Source organism: Perca fluviatilis, chromosome 7 (genome assembly GCF_010015445.1).
Source record: "Perca fluviatilis chromosome 7, GENO_Pfluv_1.0, whole genome shotgun sequence".
NCBI classification, from domain to species: Eukaryota; Metazoa; Chordata; class Actinopteri; order Perciformes; family Percidae; genus Perca; species Perca fluviatilis.
This window is the reverse complement of record NC_053118.1, coordinates 23,515,230-23,539,692: the sequence shown is the minus strand read 5'-3', so window position 1 is coordinate 23,539,692 and position 24,463 is coordinate 23,515,230. Positions and strand designations below refer to the sequence as shown.

The following is a 24,463-nucleotide window of genomic DNA, read 5'->3' as shown; positions in this document are numbered from 1 at the left end:
TCTCTCCGCCCCTCCGTCTCCCTTGTGGGATACGAATGTCAAAGGATAAATACATCTGACAGCTGCTGCTTGCTGTCTGCCTCTGTCCTTATCATTTTTCAAAAGACTAAAGACAAGTTTTTATCCAAAACTGAGCTTTGAATGTCACAGCAATCATATACTGTTTCTACAGCCGGATGGTTTTTTTTAGACTTGCTTGTGATAAACAGCTTTATAAATAATTGAGGAATGATCTTTTAATGTCTGTCTGCCTAAATGCCAGCTGCGTGTTTGCAAGTGTTTGATGTTTTAGTTGGCTATTTTATCATCAGTCCAAATAGTGGTGTGTTGTTTTGGTGAGTCCGAATTGTCAGAATAATCAGGCATCACACATGTAGTAGATTAACAGGTGAATGTAAAGTTTTCATACTCCTTCCTCCCAATAGTTCATTTTTATTCAAACAGATAGGATCCCTCTGATTTTACAGTGGGTGAGAAATTGTAAGTAGAAACACACAATAAGTGGTTATTACAAGTTTTAAAGGTCCTGAAAATGCTCTCAATCAGCTTCTAACTGTACTGTGAGTGATAGGGTCATACTGTACATGAACCCACAGTTTTCTGCTAAAGTTAAAACAGTTTTGGTTATTTCACATCAGAGATTTCTGTATTATTTTATTTGTGCTTTTTTCACTGGTTTAAGTGGGCGTGCTCCACTGGAAAAAACATGATGTCAAGTCACCAATCAGGATTTAACTAAATATTAATCATCTATGGCAGTCGTGGGGTTGTTTGCTTAATGTTGCTTTCAATCAAATCTGATCAAACAGTAGCCCACAGTCCTGATGAAGGAGACACATGGAGATTTTGAGTGTTTTTCTAAATAAATAATAACTAAGATTATTTCCCCAATGTACAGAGCCAGTTTAGCATAACCCTTCAATAATATAGTTGGTGGTTTAATCCCTGACCTGTCGAAAGTACATCTCAAACTGTCCTTGAGCAAGACACAGAACCATAATTAAAAACAATGATAATGATGGTGCTAGAACAAAAGTCAGGCATCACCAAAGTCATGACAATGCATCCTTGGTACAGACAGAGGAAAATTCAGGGAACACCAAGTCAGTACGACTCTTCCACTGAAAAGCATGAATGTCTGTACAAAATGTTGTGCTAATTGATCCAGTAGGATTTTACAGGCTAAGTGAAAACTGTGACCTGCAGGTGAGACTAAAGGAAAAGTCAGAGAATTAACAAAGTCATTAGGGTTCATCCTCTGAGGACCATGAATGTCTGTATAAAATGTCATGGCAATCCAAATGTTGAGACATTTCTGTTTGGTCCAAAGCATGTCCAAACCAATATAGCAATCCATAAAGCCACACCACAGCACTGCTAAAGAAGTAAGACTCTTTGGACATATGTGTCAAATGTTAACGCTAATGAATGTAATGTAAAAAAAACAGAAAAAATTGCTAAAACCAAAACGTGATAGTTCACTTCTGCACTTGGTGTCTATGTCCATGCTATAATAATCCACTTTCACAAATAAAGAAATACATTATGGACCCCTTGAATCTTAAAATAGAAAGCTATTAGAGCTGTGTGTAGTTAAAGGCAATCATTTAACACTGAAATTCATTTTCACATGAGACTGAGAGGAGGAGGAGGGATCTAAAGTTCCTTATTTGTCCCTAAGTCTTGCTTGGGGTGGCAAAACTGCACTGGGTGTAGTATTCTCACATGGATATCAAACAGCATTAATTCTTACTGTAGTGATTTACTTAAATAGCAAGAAGCCCAATACAACTTGATAAAATAGAGAAAATACATCCTCAATGGTTAATGCGCTTAATAATGTATTCAATGAAATACATGTAGGTTAAGATGACACACTTGTAAGTGGAAATAAATGCCAGTTAACTTCCTAATAAAGTGTTTTTTCCTTTAGAAGTGTTCAAAGTGTTGGTGCCAGAAAAACGGAAAGCAGAATGGCGTTTCTTTAATTACAGGTTCCAACCAATACATAAGTTCAGTGCAGTACAGCCTATCATTTGCTCACGTTGTGCTATTATTAAATGTCCTTGGTTCGTAATTCAAACAAGAACAAATTGTACAAGTTGGAATAGTTAAGAAAGTTTGATGCTCCACTTTCTGGTGAGAACAAGGATTGGCTACTGTTAATAATTCTTGACGAGTGCATTGCCAGTTAACCATCTGCCTCTTTTCTCAACATTCCCAGGGAGCCAGAGAGGACAACAATGTAATGATGCCAATTCACATCATTAGTCAGTGAAGTGATCAACAAAACATAATCAAATGAGAATTGGAACAAAAATGCCGGAGCAGCGTGGGCAGCGATGTGTTGCGATCATTCATAGACCATCAGTGGAAGACTTTGCTCCGGGCAGCTGAGCTGTTTCGGGGGGTGATTTGTCAGTAAATATCAATCAAATGCAGACAAACACAAGTGTTGGGCTGAGTGCAGATGTAAAGCAAAAGAGCTTGAACACATTTCACAGCTGACTTGGCAGGATTGGAGGATTAATTGTGCTGGAGTTAGTCAGTCTTTGAGGGCCCCCAAGCGAGGGAGCAGAGCAATTATCGCCATTGAAATTCCTGGTGGACTTCAGTTTTCTACTGTAATCCCGGCATTTACAGACAAATGTGGAAAGCGCATATCGGCATCGCAGCAAGATACACTTGTGCATACTTACACATTCACACAAAAAGACACACATCCACTCTTTTGCCTTCACGCTTGCAGAATTTTTTGCTTGCTCAGTTCTTTAAGTCATTAACTTGCATCCTCCTATCTTTCACTCTCCCCCCACCTCTCCCTGTTTTCCCTCCACTCCCGCGATATCCCCCTGCGGTTTCTGTCACTTGTTCACAGACGAGTGGCCATTACATCGCCATGACCTAAATGTGTCACATCCCTCTCACTATGGCTCTCTCCCTCTCTTCCTCTCTCTCTCTCCTCCTGCACTCTCCCTATATCCCTTCCTGTCCGTCTGGACATCTCACAATAATTTTTTTTAACTTCTTTTTTTCTTCTTACTCACACCAACTTTGAGAAATGAAAACATTTTTGACCAGTTTTGCAATTGCTGACAATATCTCCTCTTCCCTCCTCTCCAGTAAAGTTTACAGTAAATTACCAATATAGCAGCTCTGTATTCCTAAAAGTATGTCTGGATAACTCTATTATACTTACCATTTTCTATTTATGACGGAATATACTCAAATGTTACATCACTACAAATGCACTGCACGGATATCATACTGCCTCTCCTTCTCATCTCAACCTGACTCGACCTGCCTGCCCTCATTCCCCTCTGGTCTCTACATCAAACACAGTTGTGTATCAGAGTGACAGCAGCACCTTTCAGTATTGATCCAGATGCTTCGCATCTCAGCAAATACCATGAAGAAAACTGACAGGAAGTCAACACTGGCCCAAAAGTTGAGTGATTACCAGTCTTTGTTTTGGGACATTTTAGTTTGAATGAGTTTTCCAGAACAGAGACACTTCTTTGCGCATTTAAAGGGGAAATATAATTAATAACATTTATACTGTTTATTGATCCCCAGTGGGGAAATTACAATTTACACTCTGTTTTGCTAGAAATCACCACAAACAGGCCTGAAATACACACAGACATGCTCAGGACCTATTCATGAACAAATGGAGAAGGCACGGTGCCTTGCTCAAGAGCACGTGGCAGTGCCCAGGAGGTGAACTGGCATCTCTCCAGCTACCAATCCACACTCTGTACTTTGGTTCGTATTGGGACTTGAACCAGTGACCCTCTGGTTCCCAACACAAGTCCCTACGGACTTAGCTACTGCCACCCCAAAATATACCGATCAAAGTCAGTTAACAGGAAAAGGTTAATTAGGGCTGTCACTTCTTTAATTATAAATTAGAACTACTGTACGAACATGGAAATTGTTTTATGTTTTATCTGTAATGACCTGTTCAAAATTCACAGTGTATACGCGCAATAGGCCATGTCCTGTACTCCAGTGCAGGTCTCTCTTATCCACTGCATGTCATGCTGCCCCATCAGTTAACTACCTATTGTTGTTCTTATGGATTCCAGAGCCATAGATGGAAAAACTCAAAACAATTTGAACAAATTTGTGTTTGTGTGTATGGAGGTGCTTTACTAAATTGCTGGAGTTTTATTTTAACCATTATAACAAGGCCAATATACTGTAGCTACTATACATGGAAAATTAAATGGACATGATGTTGAGATTATCCACTTCCATATGCATCGAGCTGTTTTCCTCAGACTTACCCAAGCAGGCAGATCCATTTAGGTTTGGCTCATAGCCTTCATCACAGACACATCCTCCTACAGGAACCATCCACTCCCCTTCAGCATTGCAGTGCATGCGAGGGGGCGTGCCTCCCTGTGCTTTACTGTGGGGAACACATGTCCCGCTCAGGGGAACTAAGGCAGTCGGCTCGGCCCCTGAGGGAGTTGCCGGGTAGGATGCCAAGTACATGCTGGTGGCTGGACAGCGCCGGTAGAAGACTGACACACCCATGAGGGAAACACAAGCTCCACTGTCGACAATGGCCAGGACGAATCTGCAACAGGGGTCACATGTTAAGATAGAGGACATTTAGACCCTTGGGAGTGATGATGTTACTAAAACAAGAGCAACAAAGTGATGATTACCCGTTGCGTGTGAGCGGGGCAAAGCTGCGTGTCTTGATGTTGATTCGGCTGTATCTGTTGGGTTGATACTGGTGAGGTGAACTGGGCTCCACCTTGGAGAAACTCTTATCAGCCGCGATAGTGTCGATCTTCACCCAGCCCTCCCTGGTCTCCTTCTCTCCATTGGACGGCTGTGGTGAGGAAAGAGCAGAGTGGACAGCAGACGGTGGAGGGAAAGATAATTAGCGGTCAAGAGAAGACAAAATTGCATGGAGAGAATGTGTGGTTGACAGGAAGGAAACAAGTAAAGAAGAGGAAAATTAAAGACGTTAAAATAAGCTGGTTGATAGATGAATACGGATTGGAAATATACAGGGCATTAAATAAAAAAAATAAAAAACTGAAGTAAGAAGGATAAGTGCAGAGTTTTGCTGTAAGTTTTGCTTCTGAGGCACATGTATAATATGAAGTGGTTTAGTGAGAAGAGTAAACGGTGACTTGGATGTACGCAGGGGCCAGTAGGGGTTCGTGCTCAAGTCCCTGTGAAGACTTTCAGCGCTGCAGTGCTTCCTGACTCTTCTGTGACTCTGCTCTGATTCCTCATCAGGCTTTCATTTGCATTTTTAAAAAGCATCTCACTTCCCTAAGGAGAAATGCATTCATCTATACAAACACTGCATCCCTCCCACTGTGACTGCGACTGCACATGTAGCTCAGGCAAATCAGACTCTGTAGCTCAAAATGTCCTAGAAAAAAAATAAATGCATAAATAAACTAGAAGGGCACTCGGAGAGCACAAATCTGCGCCAAGGCTAAATGCCCGATCTCGCATTGTGAAAACTAATTATTGTATCCGCATTGTGATCCAAAATTTTATTTAATTCTTCTTTGTACCTATACTACACCCTTCCACCAAGTTGAATTAAAATCATGCCAGTAGTTTTTCTGTAATCCTGCTGAAAGACAAACAAACCAAACTGAAAACATAACCTCCCTGGTGAGATAAAAACATCTTTGGATAGTCAGTGTCAGTCACTAAAAAAACATGCTTCATTGGCAACACATGAGGTTAAGAGAATTTCCTGCAATGAGTAATGGTCACTGTCGTTTATTTCATGCCTTAAAGATGTAATTAGTGGGACTGAAGTGACATTTATGGAGACCACAGTGGCACATTTTTGCATTTTGCAAACCACAGTCCTCAACAATTATGTGCTTCACACCAGTGTGGCCTCAAAAGGCTGTTAATCTCAACAGCTATTCTTGACAAGCCCAACAATAATCCAGATGATTATACAATTACTTCTTGTCATGAGATGATGAGAGGTTTTGCTGTTTTGGTGTGACATGGGTGTAACATAAATACAAATTCCATTTTACAATAATTCTGCCTGAAGGTGTTTCCCTTAAGCAGTGACAAGGAAAAAAACAGCTCGTAAATTAGAGAAATTCATCCTTGTTAAATTCAGTTGTGATCTGATGCAACTAAATCAACATTTTAAATGCAATCCAATTCATCTGTTTGTTTACTGATTCTGTGTCTATGAGGATGCTGAGCCGCACCATTAAAACTTAGGAAATGTCTTAGCTAATTAAGATTTCAGTAATGTGTTTATCAAACTGTAGCATCTCAAACTTTAACATAAGTGCCAAAGTTAAGAATAAAATAACTTGTTTTGTAAATATATACATTTACCAATTATGTTTAAGGTATTACTTGTTTATTTATAAATATATAGAGAAATATGTCTTTCAGAGTTAGTAGTTCTCATCCAGTTTACTGAGTGGGAAGTATCTGATTATGTTAGCTTAACCAATGGTTTTTTTTTGTTGTGGTTTTTTTTTTTTTTTTTTTGAAATTCATTTTAAAATCATTACAGTGTCAGGTCAGATATGTCGGCCATACTTCGTATTATGTCTCTTACTCTTTCATCTAAAAGGGTCATATATTAGCTGGATAATGTTTGTCCGTTAGCTAGTTCAGTTTCCTATGCAACTGTTAGCATCACCTGTCAGTTACTGGTTTAAATATTTTCCAACACCTAAATCTCCACATAAGAACAAGGTCTTATTTTTTATGTAAGATAGATAGATAGATAGATAGATAGATAGATAGATAGATAGATAGATAGATAGATAGATAGATAGATAGATAGATAGATAGATAAGTAGATAGATAGATAGATAGATAGATAGATAGATAAGTAGATAGATAGATATATAGATAGATAGATCCTAATAACAATTTAAAAGGACATTTTGTATTTACATGTGATGTATTTACATGTTATGTAAATACAAAAATATGGTATACTGCCTCACCTCAGCTGCCCAGGTCCTCTCCAGCTCTCTCTGGGAGTCGGCCTGTTTGTAGTACAGAGTGAGTGTCTCTCGGCAGGTGGGTGACGGCGATCGCAGGCTGGCGCAGTCACGCACTGAGAAACGCAGTGTGACAAACACCCGTGGAGCAGAGTGCCGGTACAGGAAGGGCGTAGCCAACCAGTTGTCTTGCAGACGGGGATTTTGGTTGACATTACAGACCTCGAAGGTTCGTATGAGCTTCCCCCGGTCGTCCAGGACACTGACCTCATCCCACTGAGAGAGACAGAAACAATATTATGTGCTTGTGTAAACTCAGCTTTGTAAAAGAGAAACATGATCTTCAGCAGGGAGCTCGACAATCAGCCCATGTGTAAACTCTAAAAACCTTGGTGTGTTTATGGTTCGTCCACAGTTATGAATCTTCCTTATATCTTAAAAGATGATTTACATTGTACAATGTAAATATTGAGCATATTGCTGGTGTTGCTACCATGTGGGGCAGGTCCTTTACTAACATTACACACTGTTGTTTGACATATACATCCTTAGTGAGATGAATATAAAAGAGTATTTGTTCTGATATAACACACACACACACTAGTATTGAATCCACAAGTGAAACACTGTTCTTTACAGTCCCCAATGATGTAGGTCATGTCGCTCTCCTAGTTATCCAGTTATGTCAAGTGTTGCAGACAAAACTGCAATGATAAAGTGATAATTAATTTCTGGCAGAAAAAAAAAACAAACACATTTTCTCACTTCTACTAGAATCTAGCCATTTAGATCATTTTGGTTTTATGTGTCCCACCTCAATATTATGGAGGTGAATAGAATTTGTTAGAGTCCACATCCATGCTAGCAGCTGTGTGGCTGTGCTTTAAGCTAAATGATAATGTCAGCATCATAGCACGGTCACAGTGACAATGATCACATGCTAATGTTTTCTAACACTCAACACAGAGTAAAGTGTTGAAGGTTTGGTCATAAACTAGATGACTTGATGACGTTGCAAGATGAAGTTAAGGGAGTACCACATTCTTACCATTCACCCTGAGGGGAGCATAACTTTTGCTACCAAATTCCATGGCTATACTATAGTTGTTAAAATACTTCACCCTGGGCCAAAGTGGTGGACTGACTTATCAACATTTTCTTTTCAGAAAATGTGTCTGGATAATACACAGAACACAACGTTAAAGGTTTTCAAATGGACTATTCTATTCTGTGGGTTATAAACAAGGACACTTCTGAAAACATATGTTGATCTTCTTCAAAGCTTTGAACACCACAAACAAAATTCCATTCACCATTACATTGGGATGGAGGCGGACATATCAGAGACAAGACACAACACAACAAGATGTAAGACAGACAGTAGGTTCACTCAGCAAAACAGACATAAACTAAGATGATGTTGGTTACATGAATATGTTGCAGTAATATAATAATGTATTTTAATAACAATAATTCAGTTTAATAAATAGACATGTGGTTAGTTTTTCTCTTGCACTGGTTTGGCATTTGCATGTGTGCACATGTGACAGGTGGTGGACACTTGTGTGTCTGACTTGTGCAGCTGTTAATGTGTAATAAAAAGAGAAGATCTTGTCATATTTTAGGGAATCTGAATTTTTTTTATTTAACCTTTATTTAACCAGGTAGGCTGTTGAAAACAGGTTCTCAAATGCAACGGCGACCTGGCCAAGAAAAGCATAAGCGTGCAAGACAACATACAGTTTCACATTCAATACAATACAAGAATACAGAATATAACAGGCTACATAAAGTACAGATTAAGTAGCCATTACAAAGCCGGCGCAAAGTGAGGTGTAAGTAAGTCGATGGATATGCGAAAATGATATGGTAATAACTCAATATACATTGTTGATGCAAAAAATTATATTGTTTTTAAATGAAAAAATGAAATTCATGAGTTTGTAGGTTCGTGGAAAAAAAACGAGGAGTGCAGACTGAGACACAGGTCTGAATGAGACTCTGTCAGATGTGTCAAAATGTAAATGTAGGCGAGGGGTTTAGTTTCACCAATTATACAGTACGGTGCCTCCAAGGATGAAAAGGCCTGTGTAGCCCTAAGTGACAAGCGGGGCCTTTTCTGTTGTAACACAGAAGAATTATGTATTAGGCCTAATCATCATTATTCTCCATGCAACAATGGCAAGAGGACAAAGGGTCCTGACACCCTATCAGTGTGCATTTGGCGTGTGTGTTTCTGTGTTTGTGCATGTTAGTGTATCTCTGCATGCTCATGTCTCTTTCTCTGTGTGGTTCTGACAGCCAGTATGGACAAAAACCTTTCTAGCATCACACATGAGGGAGTGCATTCATATTTAGTCCAGTTGGAATAATGATAAGATCAGTGAGCAGATAGAAAGAGTCTGAGGCGCTGTCAGTCTAATGGAGTGAAAGGACAGTTTTCTCTCACGGGCCGTGATTCACTCTCTGTTGAGTTGGATGAGGGGAATCAGATTGAGGGGATAACAGCACATAGTGAGATGAAGGGATGCAGAGGGGGAGCAGGGGGAGGGGGATACAAGTGGGAGAATAGTAAACAGAGTAGGGCTGCTCGATTACGGAAAAAATTATAATCACGATTATTTTAGTCAACATTAAAATCAAGATTATTTAACACAATTACTCATTGTACTTGTACTTTTGGAAAGATGTTGCAATTATTGAACTTAAAATTAATAGTGAAAACACCTAACTGTGAAATTTCCTTTAATATTTTTCCCATTTTAACTTTTTTTTCCATTCAGAACAGAAGACAAAATAGGAGTTTACTTGCAAAATGTAAGGTGCAAAATAATTGTTTTTCTCGATTATTCTGTTTTTGTGATCATTGGGAGGTGAAATCGTAATCGCGATTAATATTACGATTAATTGCACAGCCCCCCCCCCGCCCCCCACACACACACACTTCTCCCCTCTCTTACTTATTTCTCCCTGTTTCATTTTCTCCTTCCCTTATGTAGAAAGAATAAAGAAAAAAACGGGGCAGACTGGGGAGGAGGGGTGGATGAAGCGTTAGGAACGACTCATCTTCATGATTTAATTTGAACCGAAATGCCAGAGAACCACGCAATCTCTCCAGTGACAGAGCACTGGGAGGGGCAAGGCCTCGGACACACAGACAAACTCATAGAAGCTGAGAAAGGCACGCACAGATACCCCAAAACATATGCGCGCGCACACACACACACACACACACATACACACACAAAGCAAAGCAAACACAAGGAGGAATAATGTTTGAAACCAAGGAGAGGGGAAAAAAGGCAACAGTAAGAAGTCGAGAGTCTGCTGGTTTGGCACTGAGGGGAAATAAGGGGCAGAGTGGAGATTGAGTTGGGGGTTGATAAAAGGAATAATATGAAGAAAAGACCCAGTGGCTCTGGGACTGTGAAGGGCAAAGGGAGGAAAGATTAAAAGAGGGAGAGAGAGGCAGAGACAAAGAAGCAAAGGGGCTGCCTGTCGGTACATTAAAAGAATGGAAAGATGGCAAGAAGAAATAGGAGGAGAGTGCAGAAAAGAATATCCATGGAGCCTCAAGCAAAAGAAAAGATGGGATGTGAAGAGAAAAGTGAAGAAAGGGTTAAAAAAAGAACACACACACACACACACACACACAAAACCTCCCTCTTTCTCCCACCCTCTCTTGGTCTGTCTTTCTACTTCTCTCAGCTTGATGCCCCGGGTCAAATAACCATATCTCCATCTCAGAGGTACTTCTCATCCAGGGATGAGAAAAAAAAGAAAAAGAAAAAAAACTCATGCAAATGCTTGACTTGCTTATGCACGCACGCAAAGTCGCAAACACGCAAACACACACTAAGGCCCCCTCTCTCTCTCTCTCTCTCTTGCTCTCTCTCTCTCTCTCTCACACACACACACACACACAACACAAATGAATGGCCTTCTATTAGCAGCTACCATCACGGTTCACAAATTCGTAACACACATGAGGCCCTAATTAATCACACATCATGTACAATTATGGAGGCCAGACTGGGTTGATAATGAGTGCTTAAAGCTAAACTTTAGTGTAAGGTGAGATAAAAGGCTCGATGTGAGTGTGCTCGCCAGATGTTGGTGTGAGACTACTGTATTTTCATCTGGTACTTTTTGGGCTGCCAACGTGAAATTCTGTGAAAGCCGGTCGTAATGGTTGGCTCACTTGTTTGCCAAAGCTAGCATGTATAAATGTAGCATTAAGGTAGTTATGACTTGTTTTTATTTCATGCACTGTATGATACTCTAAATGTATATCAGATGTTTTTTACGTATCGTCCATGTATGGGTAGAGGCGAAGAATAATATTGTTCTGTACTGGTAGAGTAATGCATAGGAATTTCCTCCACAGTAAGTAGCGCTGTCCTGCAGTTTCTCACATGTAGTTCGACTGAAGACGATGTGTTTGTGTGTGTGTGTGTGTGTGTGTGTGTGTGTTTGTGTGTGTGTGTGTGTGTGTGTGTGTAATTATGAGCCATATTAGAACTGAGCCACAATCACTCACAGATGAACAGATTTAACTGACCCGGGACCCTAACACAGTCACGCAAGCACGCACATGAGCGCACACACACACACACACACACACACACACACACACACACACACACACACACACACACACACACACACACACACACACACACACACACACACACGTAATCCCCCTCCCATACACACACACATATTTACACAGCTCAAGGCGATGCGACAACCTTAAATAAAATGTAGCTCAAGAATGGAAGGTCTGTGGTTCAATCACTGCAATCAGTGACCACATCACCATAAAGACCAATAGAAAAAAGCATTTTAGCCCGCAAGGATGTTCTGAAGGCAAGGTGAGACCTTGCTCATTCTCAAACTGTGTGCCAAAAGCTCCACCAATCAATGTCAAATGTCAACATCCTGCAAAATAACCCAACCCATAAATATACATTTATATCCTTCATCCTAATCTTCAAGCTGAGATCTGTGACTTTCTGCGAACAGCAACTGTCTGTAGCAATGAGATGTCCACAGCAAAAATAGCAGATAAGGTTTATTGGAAGCCTGCTGTTAATTCCTGCTGTTTATTTGAATCATTGCAATCAATGCAGTCATAGACAATTTGCCACCAAGCAAAACGAATACTACAGTGCTCATTTTTGATTTTGATGTGTGAATGTTTGTACTGACTTTAGCAGACTTTAAGAGCTTGGACATGGACAAGCAGAATCAACCCATGTACATAGCATAGCATAGAGATCTCTAGGCACGGTGAATGTTGTAATCTAGTTTGGAAAGGATATATGTATGTTTATTGTGTCAATTATGATCGGTTGAGAAGCAACAAGGAATATACACAGAGTAACTACATTGTTCTATACACAAACATAATCATTTTGAATCTCACCAAACCTTTACTAAAACATTACCAAAACCCTGTTAATGTAGCCTAATCTTAAAAGGTGCTCTAAGCGATGTTGGGAGACCTTATTCTTGTTGATGTTCAAAGTATTTTCAAACAAAACGAGACTAGCTCGCCCCTCCATCCTCCTCATCCCATCCTCTCCCCCTCCCTTCCGTGCTTCAGCGAACGAACCCCCCCCCAACCCCCATCCCAAATCCTTCTTTTCGGTTATTGGCTGATCGCTGGAACACGGTTAGTTATGTTTTTGTGGTCCAGGTTGGCCACTTCGTTTTTGTTGGCGTTTGTAGACCCTGGGCTGTCTACAGAGACCGCGTTTTTTTACAGTGTATTCAGGGTACCGGCAGCTCGTGGATAGTGAGGAGATGTTTACTGTATGTGACAAAAAATGTTGTAGCCTAAAAAACCGCATGACATCACTTAGAGTACCTTTAATGTAACAGGCAATTATTTTGAAAATAAATTAAGTCATTTTTCAAGCAAAGATGTCAACATTTGAAGGTTCCAACTTATTAAAAGTGACACTTTGCTGCTTTTCCTTGTCTTAAATTATTGTAAACCGAATAACTTTGGGTTTTGGGCTGTTGGTCAGGCAACAAAAAGACATTTGAATACATCACCTAGGGCTCCAGGAAATGGTGATGGGTATTTCTGCCTTTTTTCTGACATAATTGATTGATTAATCCAAAAATAAATAATCAGCAGATTATGTTAAATGTTTACCTTACCATCAGTTACCTACCAGGACCGGTTTTGTAAAAACTGCGTAATGCATTCTTGTGTTTAATCCCTCATTAGGGTTCCACTACAATGCCCAACAAACAATGTGATTATAACCTTACACTCAAAACATAACCATGTGTAACATGTGTGCAACATTGGCCCCCCAACATGACTGCTTTAATGCTCCAACAGCTGGAAAGCACATTGAGAGAGAGAGTTCCCTGCTTACCCCCGTGTCTGGATAGGTGGTCCAGCCCAGCTCTGAGGTAGACTCTGTTGTGTCCAGCAGCATCACTGACAGAGACAAAGACAAGGTGTGAGAAAACAACCAGACAAACAAGATGTACAGCTTTTAGTTTAATGCTAATGATTGCTGCTCAAGAGTTTAAACTTGAGCAGAGTTACTGTTAAACAGAATCTGCAATCATGGGATATTGTCGCAAGGCTTGAATCACAGACTGTGTGAAAACATGGATGTGCTCCAGTGACGCTGAAGTTGAGATTAACTTTGTGAAGTATTCTTTTTGGGGGGAGCTTTTACAATTAAACAGTCTTTTATCCCTTTGTTAAATACAACAAGTAGTTGGCAGCCAGTCTACTGGCAGTGGAACAGGTCCAGGTTCCTTTTCTTCCCCTTGCAATAAAATCAGGAAGTGCTCCAGCTGTGTGCATCTGTCAAACCCAATAACTGATTCTGAGTGATGATGCATTTTGACACAATGTTCTGGTGTTTAAAAAATTAAACTGATTGACCTGATGGGGCACTGTGATTAAAGGTCAAATTTTCCAACTTTAAAAGGCCATAACCATTAATGTCACATCTTGTTGAAACTTAGCAAGCTGATGCTTCTTATAGTTTGGCCCAAAAGGAACCATTGTTTTGTGGCTGGCCATATGTTTAGTGTTGTTTTTCCTTTTGCTTTTGCTTTAAACAGATATTTGCCCATTTCCAGTGATCTAGAATGAAAGCATGTGAATAGACTTTTATGTTGGAGTGTATTTTCTCATAATTTGCTTTTAGGTTTAAGTGCTTTAAAAAGCAAGCTGGCAAGGAAACAGACACACACCCAGTGACTTTAATGCTGAGTGCTGCATGCTGACACATGGCAGCAGCTTCCCACACAAAACTGAAGCCCTTGAATTTCCATTAGTATTCCAAAACCGTGGTTGCTGCCATTCCTTCAGTCTGGCACAGTCTGTGCTCAGTTCTGTTGAGGAGCCACCGATTGAATGCAGGCCAAAGTTTCTCGTGCACACAGAGCAGAGGTGGCAAAAACATCAGACTTCAAGATTTGATGCTCGCACAGACGGAGTTAATGGAGAAAAAACACACAGTGCCTGATTTCATTAAGCACAGTACTAATCACCTAAAGGGCTGTTGACACGTACGCACGCACACGCACACGCACACGCACGCACACGCACGCACACGCACACACACACACACACAACACACACACACACACACGCACACACACACACACACACACACACACACACACACACACACACACACACACACACACAGCATTGTGAAAGGCAGCAGCCATCCGCCTGTGTTTAAAAATAAATAATTTTTCTCATTGTTGTCATACAAATTTTATGCTTTCGTTTCCATTTCACGTCATACAATCGTTCACCGGAGAGAAAGAAGGCTCTCTTTTTCTCTCTCTGACAAGCAGGCAAAGAGCAGCAGAGATGTATTATCTACATAATCATCACAGACACGGGATGGGACTTGAAAAGGTACCCTGTCTCACCAAAACACCAGTGACTCACGGAGATAGCTCCATTTTTTTATTTCTCAGGTGTACAGGCTTGAGCACACACACTGAATCCCTCTGTCTTCTTAATAAATCAAACAAATAACAAGAAACTGATATCATTTGTGACTTATGACACAAACTCACCCCCACCTCTCTGTTCTCTGACTGTGCTGTAAACCAATTTCTTTTTTTAGGATTATACTCACAGATGGAGACTTTACAAATCCTTCAATCCTTCATTTCCCTCCTCTTTTTTCTTTTACAAGCCCCTCCCCTCCAGTCTGTCTATCTGTTTTCACCCACTAGCTTGTCTTTATGTCAATCTTACTAAATTCACACATTTTCCATGGAAGACCTCCAGGATTTTGGAGTGATATGATTTATATCAAGAAAAGAATACAAATGGACTGTGACAGCTAAGGATTACATGCAGCCACAGGCATCAGAATAAATAGTTTTTAGTGCAGCGTATGTCTGGACAGCTTGACGACTAAATCCACCAAGCCAGGATGTGTGAGGCATTTCAAAAGAATGGCGATTTCCATTAGTGGCACACCTTTGCTACTTTGTTTGATGATGCATCTATCACAGGATAAACAATCAGTTGCCAGTTTATTAGGCACACCTAGCTCAAACGGATGCAGTCTAATACAACAGTGCTGCAGTAAATCCTCCCTTCATGGAGGTTATAACGTTAGCTGTTGATGGTTTTATGGTCGATGCAGTTTGTGGTGAACTGTGTAGCATTATATATAGAGAGAGATGTTTCTGTTATATAGCCTTCCCTCATTAATAAAAAAGGGGTGGACAAAATAATTAAAAACACCTGCCAGTGTGTGTGATGACATGCAAACAGCCTATTGATTAGCTTTCCAAGCTCTCTGTCTCTTGTCATGAATCATCCTTCATTTGTCAGAGGAATAAACTTTATCTATATGTGTACAAACATGTCATGCATGAAACGCACACACTCATATATCATGCATTCTGACCTCATTAAGCACCATCCTATTTATATCAGATAAGGACACACACACACACACACACACAAATGCTGCAAATGTGTCATTCCAAATTCAATTAACCCTCTGCTTCGGGGCAGAGTCATGCATAAATAATATACAGCAAACTATTTTGACATTAATATTTATGCCTCTACTATTTAACTTCTTGTCGTGAGGCCTTGGGGACCCCAGGTCTGCACGTTGCCTCTGCTCTATTCGCCACAAACCAGTACATGAGGATTACATGGAGGAATGTTCAAAGAGCTTCATGCGTGTCTCATTGCGTGACATTAACATGCTGAATAATTCACCTCGACATCCTAAGATAAGCGTTGAGTGCCGTGTTGCACACACCTTTCAAGGATTAGCTTGAGCTGAGGCATCGTGACCAGATCTTGTGTGTGTGTGTGAGACAAAGTTGAACAAAAGAAAAGGATTTGCTGGCAGGTCCACTTGGCAGTGAAAGCCCATTTATTTAACTCTCAGACAACAACTGCGCTACAGCATCTCTGTCATTGGTCCATCTGAGGGCCGAGACACTCAAAGTTTGTCCCTGACAGTTTGGAGAAGTGCTGAGTCTGCAATCTGGACTTGAGTGCTGTGTTAATGCACGGCGTCTCTCACGACTTCCTGCTCCACTCTGGTCTTATACTCACTCTACTCCCTACCTTTCCCCATTTTCTACCTCCATCTTGTCCCTTGTCCCTTTCTCCCCCCCCCCTTTCTGCATGTGTGTATTATTCATCTAAAAAGTGACAGCAGGCATCGCTGTACGTTAAATAAGGAGATACGCTCTGCTCCATTATTGATGCCAGATCTGCTGTTTGTTTAGGAAAAGAGGAGACAATAGAAAGAAAAGGGCAGGATTATGAGAAAGGAAGGAGAAGGGGATGATAGATTTTTGTTTGTGCATATGAATGTACTACTTTCACGCTTTCTCCCTCTCCTTCTCTGTGTGGCGTGGGTGTAAATGCTCTTTTCTATTGTGCAGAGGTGACCTGCATTAGTTCATGACTGTCCCCTCTGCCGCTGGAGTGTTCACTTCAGCTGAGTGACCCTCTCTCCATCCATTTCTCTTTGCCCAACACTTTGCCTCTCTGTGTGGCCATGCATGCATCCACACTCCAGCGCTAAGTGTAGTGCTGTTGTTCATGTCACGCCTCTATGACGGTGGATGTATGCTACTTTACCGCACACTTTCCAGGCAATAGAGACCCCTTGACACCCAGCAAAGAATTTTGGTGTTAATATTAACGTAGGCTAGAGGGGTGTGAGTGTGTAATATGCCTTAACGCTAAAGTAAATGCACCTGCAGAGAGTACACAGAGTCACTGAGCTCACAGGTAACAGCAAGTTACAGGAACACACACATGCACAGCACACGCATATTTTCACCAGAAATTCCCACAGTGCCTCCAAGCGTTCTCAGCAGCGGTCAGGTCGTGTTTTGTCTTTTGTCCACTCATCCACCCATCTCCACCCATTCTTCATACGCTCCAGATGCTCCCACCCACAGACAGTCAGTCAAGGACAAGGCCTACACCAAACCATCATTACAAACAACCACAACGAGAGAGTGATAGGCCAAGACAGAGAGGGAGCAGGAGGGTGGAGGAGTGAGGAAAGAGGGGGATTAACGCGATTCCAGAAATAAGCATGCACATGTCAAATGGAGTTATCAAAAAATTCTCTGGCGGTTAAGCTGAATGAAAGTGCAGCTGCAACAAACAGCACTTAAGCCAGGTTAGATGATAGAGCAGAGTCTGCAATGAGTCGCTGAACAGGCAGCAACAGGCACAAGTAGGAGAACATTTCACAAAACTGACTCTCATCCTTGATTACAAGACATTTGCAAAAATAGGTTAGGATACCGTCTGAGGTGTGGTTCTGGGTAACTCCTAAAGGAGTAGGTCAACATTTTGGGAAATACGGTTATTCAGTTTCTTGACATGAGTTAGGGCCCGGTTATACTAGAAAAGAACTAGTTCATGTTGTCTGACCTCGTTCCAAGCGGCTACCCTCCAAGGCGGAGTGAAGAGTCATAGAGAGGGGGGGAGATGTGAAATTGTTTTAATATGGGGATAACACATACAATGCACATTTTTTAGAGAGTCTCTCCTTGATAGCATTGCACTTAGTTGTACACACAAAAAGTGAAAGGAATGGTTTTATAATAACAAATGAAAAAGAGAGTTTGAGAGAGAAGTTCAAATCCATCTTAGGGAGTATCAATCTTCCCATCTAACTCTGCGAATAAGCCTATTCCACAAATACAGTCAAACCATTCTCTTAACCTGTTAATGTATATTTCTAGACATCATTCTCCTCTTCTCAGAGGATTTTTGGTTGTGTATTTTAGGCCTAGGAAGGCTTGGATTTGTCAAGAAAAAAGCCAAATTTAATGAGACCCAATAAATACTTTGGAAAAAATACTCCTTAACGGTCCTACAGCAAAGAACTTTGTCCCTCCCTCCTACTTAAATGTTCACTGGAGGAAAGTAATGTGTGACCTAAGCGCAAACCTAAGAGCAAAATACAAAAGTTTCTTCTAACCAGCACTGAGTTCTCCCTCAAAAGAAATCTAGACCTACTTATCAGAGACAGAACCTGCTACAAACATATTTTCATCACCATCTCCACCCTCAACAGCTACTAAGAAGGAATGTAAATCTGAGAGGAGATCAGTTTACTGTAATCTCATTGTGTAATAATTTCTAAATAGTGAAGCCTTCAACAATCAAACTTTGCTCTCACTGTTTAGTTGATGCCAACATGCAAACTGCCAAGTGCAGCTTTAATGTGAAATTCAAAACGCCATACTACATTCCTCTGTCACGGCAGTCCATACCACGCGTTCATCTTTCAATTACATTTTGGCTCTAACTCGTTGCTTGTCCGCACAGGCGTATTATCTGTGACATTATCTGCCATGACACTTACCGACTCAAAGCAGAGTCTTGGCGTGCAGCCAGGGATGTCGGACTGGGGGTGGAAAGGGGACTGAGTACCCAGGGCCCTCATGTGAGGAGGGCCCAAAAAGATGCTATAATTAATAGCTGTGGATGTGGGGAGGGGCCCATAGAGAATGCCTTTCTACAGGGCCCAGGATTTTGTACTACGCCCCTGTGTGCAGCCACCTGACCAGCTTCAATCTCTAATCTATCTAATGAAGCTAGACGTATCTGTATGTAGGCTATGTATGTGTGTACGTGTTTGGGGACAGGTTTGGGGGGAAGGTAACCTGCATGTCACACGCAGACGCCACATGCAGAACGCTTTACAACAGCGGGTGGCAAACTAACTTTTCTTCACTTTCCTAGAGCACGAGCGGAAAGCTGAAAGGAACATCGCGATTGTTGTGGAATATTGTTGGCAGGAAAAAAAGGCCCTACACTTTTCAGTGTCTATTATTTCGCTAAGAGGAAACTCAATAAAAAGCCATTTGCCAAAACTAGATATGGTGGTTAACACCTCATTACTAGATATGATCAATATGTCTCTATTAACAGGTTATGTACCACAGTCATTTAAAGTAGCTGTGATAAAACCTCTTTTGAAAAAACCCACCCTGGATCCTGAGGTCTTAGCAAACTATAGACCTATATCTAACCTTCCTTTTCTATCCAAGATCCTTGAGAAGGTGGTTGCTAATCAGTTATGTGATTTTCTACATAGCAACAGTTTATTTGATGACTTTCAATCAGGATTTAGAAAGAATCATAGCACAGAGACGGCACTGGTGAAAATTACTAACGACCTTTTAACTGCTGCAGACAAAGGTCTTGTCTCCATTCTTGTTTTACTAGATCTTAGTGCTGCATTTGACACAATTGACCATTCAATCCTGTTACAGAGATTGGAACACTTGGTTGGCATTAAAGGAATTGCTCTGAGTTGGTTTAGGTCCTATTTCTCTGATCGATCTCAATTTGTGAATGTTAATGATAAATCCTCCAAGTACGCTAAAGTTAGCCATGGGGTTCCTCAAGGCTCAGTGCTTGGACCAATTCTATTCTCCTTATATATGCTTCCTCTAGGCAATATTATAGAAAAAACATCAATTAACTTTCACTGTTATGCGGATGACACCCAATTATACTTGTCAATCAAACCAGACGAAACCAGTCAGCTAGCAAAATTTCAAGAGTGCATTAAGGATATAAAATCCTGGATGACCTATAATTTTCTGATGTTAAACCCTAACAAAACTGAAGTTATTGTGCGGGGCCCTAAACACCTCCGAACTTCATTATCTAGAGATATAGCTACTCTGGATGGTGTTGCCCTGGCCTCCAGCACCACTGTTAGAAATTTAGGAGTTATCTTTGATCAGGATATATCCTTTAATGCCAATCTAAAACAAACCTCAAGAACAGCCTTTTTTCATCTTCGTAACATTGCCAAAATTAGGAATATCCTGTCTCAAACGCAAAAGGCGGCTGAAAAACTAGTCCATGCATTTGTTACTTCCAGGCTGGACTATTGTAATTCCCTACTGTCAGGTTGCTCAAATAAGTCTCTTAAGACTCTCCAGCTGATCCAGAATGCTGCAGCGTGTTCTCACAAGAACTAAGAAAAGAGATCATATTTCTCCTGTATTAGCTTCTCTGCATTGGCTTCCTGTTGAATCCAGGATTGAGTTTAAAGTCCTTCTCTTGACCTACAAAGCTCTAAATGGTCTAGCACCATCATATCTAGAAGAGCTCCTAATACCCTATTGTCCCACTAGAGCACTGCGCTCCCAGAATGCAGAGTTACTGGTGGTACCTAGAGTCTCTAAAAGTAGAATGGGAGCCAGAGCCTTCAGTTATCAGGCTCCTCTCCTATGGAACCAGCTCCGATCTGGGTCTGGGGCAGAAACTGTCACCTCATTCAAGAATGAACTTAAAACTCTCCTATTTGATAAAGCTTATAGATAGGGAGTGAGGAGTTGCAGTGTTCACCTAACTGGCCCAACTGCTTCTCTTCATAATTGTTAGATTAATAATACATAACAAAGTAGAGGGAGGCAGGCCAGCCAAGCCAGATCCGGCAGGGGGAGAGTTCTAAGCCCGAAAAAGCTACCTCTCCTTTATGACCTGTCTCTCTTAGTTACCTGTTATAGTTACGCTGTTATAGTCCTAGACTTCCGGGGGACTTCCTTCCTTTGACACACTGAGCTGCTCTCTCCTCTCCCTTTCTATTACTGTTACTATTACTGTTACTATTACTATTACTATTTGTGTGCAGCCCATCCCAGAAATGCTTGTTACTAATCCTAGCTTCTGGGGAGTTTACTCCCCGAGTCCTTATGCTTTTTTCCCCCAGCCGTATTTCCTTGGAAACGTTGGCACCAAGACCCTGGTTGCAGCTGTCGCCGTGGTCCTGCTGCACTCCCTGCTGAGCTCAGCGATGCCCTGCAATGTCATGCTGCGTCCTGCTGAACCCTGCAGCTTCCCGCTACATCCAGTCACTGTTCCATTATTAATGTGACTACTATCGCCACTGTTCATCACACCCCCAACCGGTCGTCAGACAACGCCTACCAAGAGCCTGCGGTCCGAGGTTTCTTCCCAAGAGGGAGTTTTTCCTCGCCACTGTCGCACTGCTTGCTCTTGAGGGAATTACTGGAATTGTTGGAATTGTTGGGGCTTTGTAAATTATAGAGTGTGGTCTAGACCTACTCTATCTGTAAAGTGTCTCGAGATAACTTATGTTATGATTTGATACTATAAATAAAATTGAATTGAATTGAATTGAATTGAATAAAAAGCCATTTGCCAAAACTAGATATCAAACAAAAGCCAGACACATATATAGTATTAAGTTGCTGTGAGCTGTAGCCTACATTCACCACTTCTAAACAGAGGCAGACCATAATGTAATCTCTGAGATTATTCCTTCACAGCACTGTGCAATGCGAGAAAATCTCAGAACTGAACCGGGCAGAAGCAAAAGTGGCGTTGCGTTCTCACTTTTTATTCTTAGACAACGTTTTGGGGGGAAATCTGCGTGGATATGGTGACGCAAAAGTGTGTGAAATTCAATGTACACCAGGCGGCTAGGTGGTAGTGTGATGCACTGCCACACAACACCACCAAGTCCTTACTTCTACCTCTCTCCCTAGTAGCGCGAAACCAAAACATGGCAAAGCGAACAACAAAAGCTGATAATTTTGTCTGGACAGACGAGGAGGTGGAGTTATTGCTCCAAACAATCTTAGATTACAAAGGCACAACAGGGCGTGCACTGGGAGTCAGTCAAAATATATAGACACATTTTTTCAGCAGTATCCTGTACCTGGAGGGACGTCATATCCACACGAGAAAGACGCTATCTGTAAAAGTCAGATATCATCAAAGCTGAAAGCCATCCGGACCAAGTATAGGCAGGCTGTGGATACCCAACAGCGGAGTGGCCATGGGCGAGTAATCACTCTATATTTTGATTTATGTAACAAAATATGGGGTGGGTCGCCAGCCACCACAACAACAATAGAGGCTGGTGTTGAAACATCAGAAGTGAACGCAGACTTTTGCGTTTTTACCCTTTAGACGTGAACGCGATGGTGGAGCAGTTTTAAGATTTCCACTCTGGAGGGTGGTATCACTTTTTTGCGTTTTTAAGCCCCAAAAACACTGTCGCTGTCTAAACAAAAGGCACATCTGATAAAATATGTTGCCGTTTTCACCCGTGAGCGTTGTTGTGTAAACAGGGCCTAAGTCTACTGCTAACTTACAACTCTAATAACATACCGTTGCCAAAATAGCCCCGCGAATCAAATCCCCTACTTCACCGTTAACCATCAAGCCACTAAACCTGTATGAAAATGGAACACCTCTGCTGAAGTGTTAAATTCGTTAACGATCATACGACACGAGACAACACCCACTCTCTCTCTCTCTATCTCTCTCTGCGCACACACAAACAGTCCAGTTCTGGTGGTTGATGAACGCAGATAGGTGCTGATTAGCTTTCATAACGGGCCACGTGAGTAGCGCACTGCCATGAGTCCATGACGCTAATTTTTCATTGTGATATTTTGTGGTTATATTCTGAATCTTCAACGTTCTCTGTCAGGTAAATCAATAAGTCAGTAGTAGGCTATACAGTGGAGTTGCATATTAAGTGGTTTGGGGTCCTTCTATAAGTAATTTTGGGGAACAATTTGGTTTTGAAGAATTCTACAAGCAGCAGTAGCCTACCACAGGCCAAGCAATCGGCCAGTTCCAAACAGATCATTCATTTGAGGAATTACAGAGCTCTCAACAGTCACAGAAAATAATGTTGCTTTTAAAAATTACACGTAAAAACACTGCTAAAATGAACGCAGAGTCAATGATGGGGATGCTGCTTCTTCCACTTCACACCAGCATGTAATTTCTCTCTTTCTGCAGCTCAGTGCAGGCAGGACTTAACTCCCACTGTGACAAGCATGCCATTTATTTTCTTATCACACTTTCCCTAATTCATCATGTCCTGAAAAGGCGATTTACTACACCCAGGACCAAGGACTGTAATCTGCCTAATTAATATACTGTTAAAGCCTGAAACAAGTGACGTAGGAAAGAGGGCCCTGATGACCTTAAAGTGAGAATGTCAACATGGCTGAAAGCTTATACCGCATGGTGGTTTTCTTTTTACAGATAACCAGTGGCTGAAGAAGTATGTAGATCCTTTAATTAACTTTAAAGTTCCAGTACTACAATGTAAAAATACTCTGTCATGAGAGATAAGTGTAATCAGTAAATCCGGCATTTAAAATCTTAAAAACTTAAATGTACTGTTTTCAGATTTTAGAAAACTTCCAAATATTGATGTCAGTATTGGCTTGTATTAGTTGGGCTGTATTATTAAAACTAAAGCATCAATAAGTAGCAGTTCTGCTACACACATTTGTAATAATTTTTCAGACTTTTATGTGCTCTTTGTTTTTTGTGAAATATTAATTTTAATTTTTACATCTTTAGGCCTAAAACAGTGAAATCATCTGGCAAGTTTAGAACGGAAGTGGAACTGCTAATAAGTCATGGATATATGCAAATGACCGGCCGGAAGTCACCACCAGAGTTGGGCAGTAACATTTAATGTGATTACTTTTCCCAGTAATGAACGGTGTGAGGGATTCAATTTGTAATTCAGTATTTATATTACAGTTACTTTAACGTAAGTTCAGTAACACTCCGTTACTTTGACTAGTCGTCGGCTTGTTCGCTGTATTACCATGAGTTAGATAGTGGGGTCTCTCTGTCTGCCTTGCCTTCAGTTGATAGACGGGTCCGGGACGCAAAATTACTAATCCCATTATGGCCACGCCAAGACTCGCCCTACGAAGCAGCCTGATTGGTTGGGGTTAGGCATTTCACCTCGAGTGGTTAAGGTTAGGATAGCCGATTGGTCAGGGGATAGGACCTGAACAAATGGGTTATGTTACCTGGCCAATAAATGCTATTGAAGGGCGGGTCTTGGCGTGGCCATAGTGGGATTCATAATATCCATATGTCAATGGTAATATCCTTATATATATGTAATATTGCGTCCAGGACGTGCTAGCTTGGCGCAGGAGTGGAGGTG

General features: G+C 41.2%; 1 protein-coding gene across 1 annotated transcript in view; it reads right to left on the bottom strand.

The window, feature by feature from the left end:
* ephb6 (eph receptor B6) overlaps positions 1–24,463 on the bottom strand; it is a 43,929-nt gene that overhangs the window by 16,791 nt on the left and 2,675 nt on the right. The window contains exons 2-5 of the mRNA XM_039805777.1: positions 13,370–13,434; positions 6,978–7,250; positions 4,677–4,846; positions 4,290–4,585 (exon numbers count right to left, since the gene is read on the bottom strand). Coding sequence (XP_039661711.1) covers positions 4,290–4,585; positions 4,677–4,846; positions 6,978–7,250; positions 13,370–13,434 — 804 coding nt within the window. The remainder of the gene's footprint in view (positions 1–4,289; positions 4,586–4,676; positions 4,847–6,977; positions 7,251–13,369; positions 13,435–24,463) is intronic.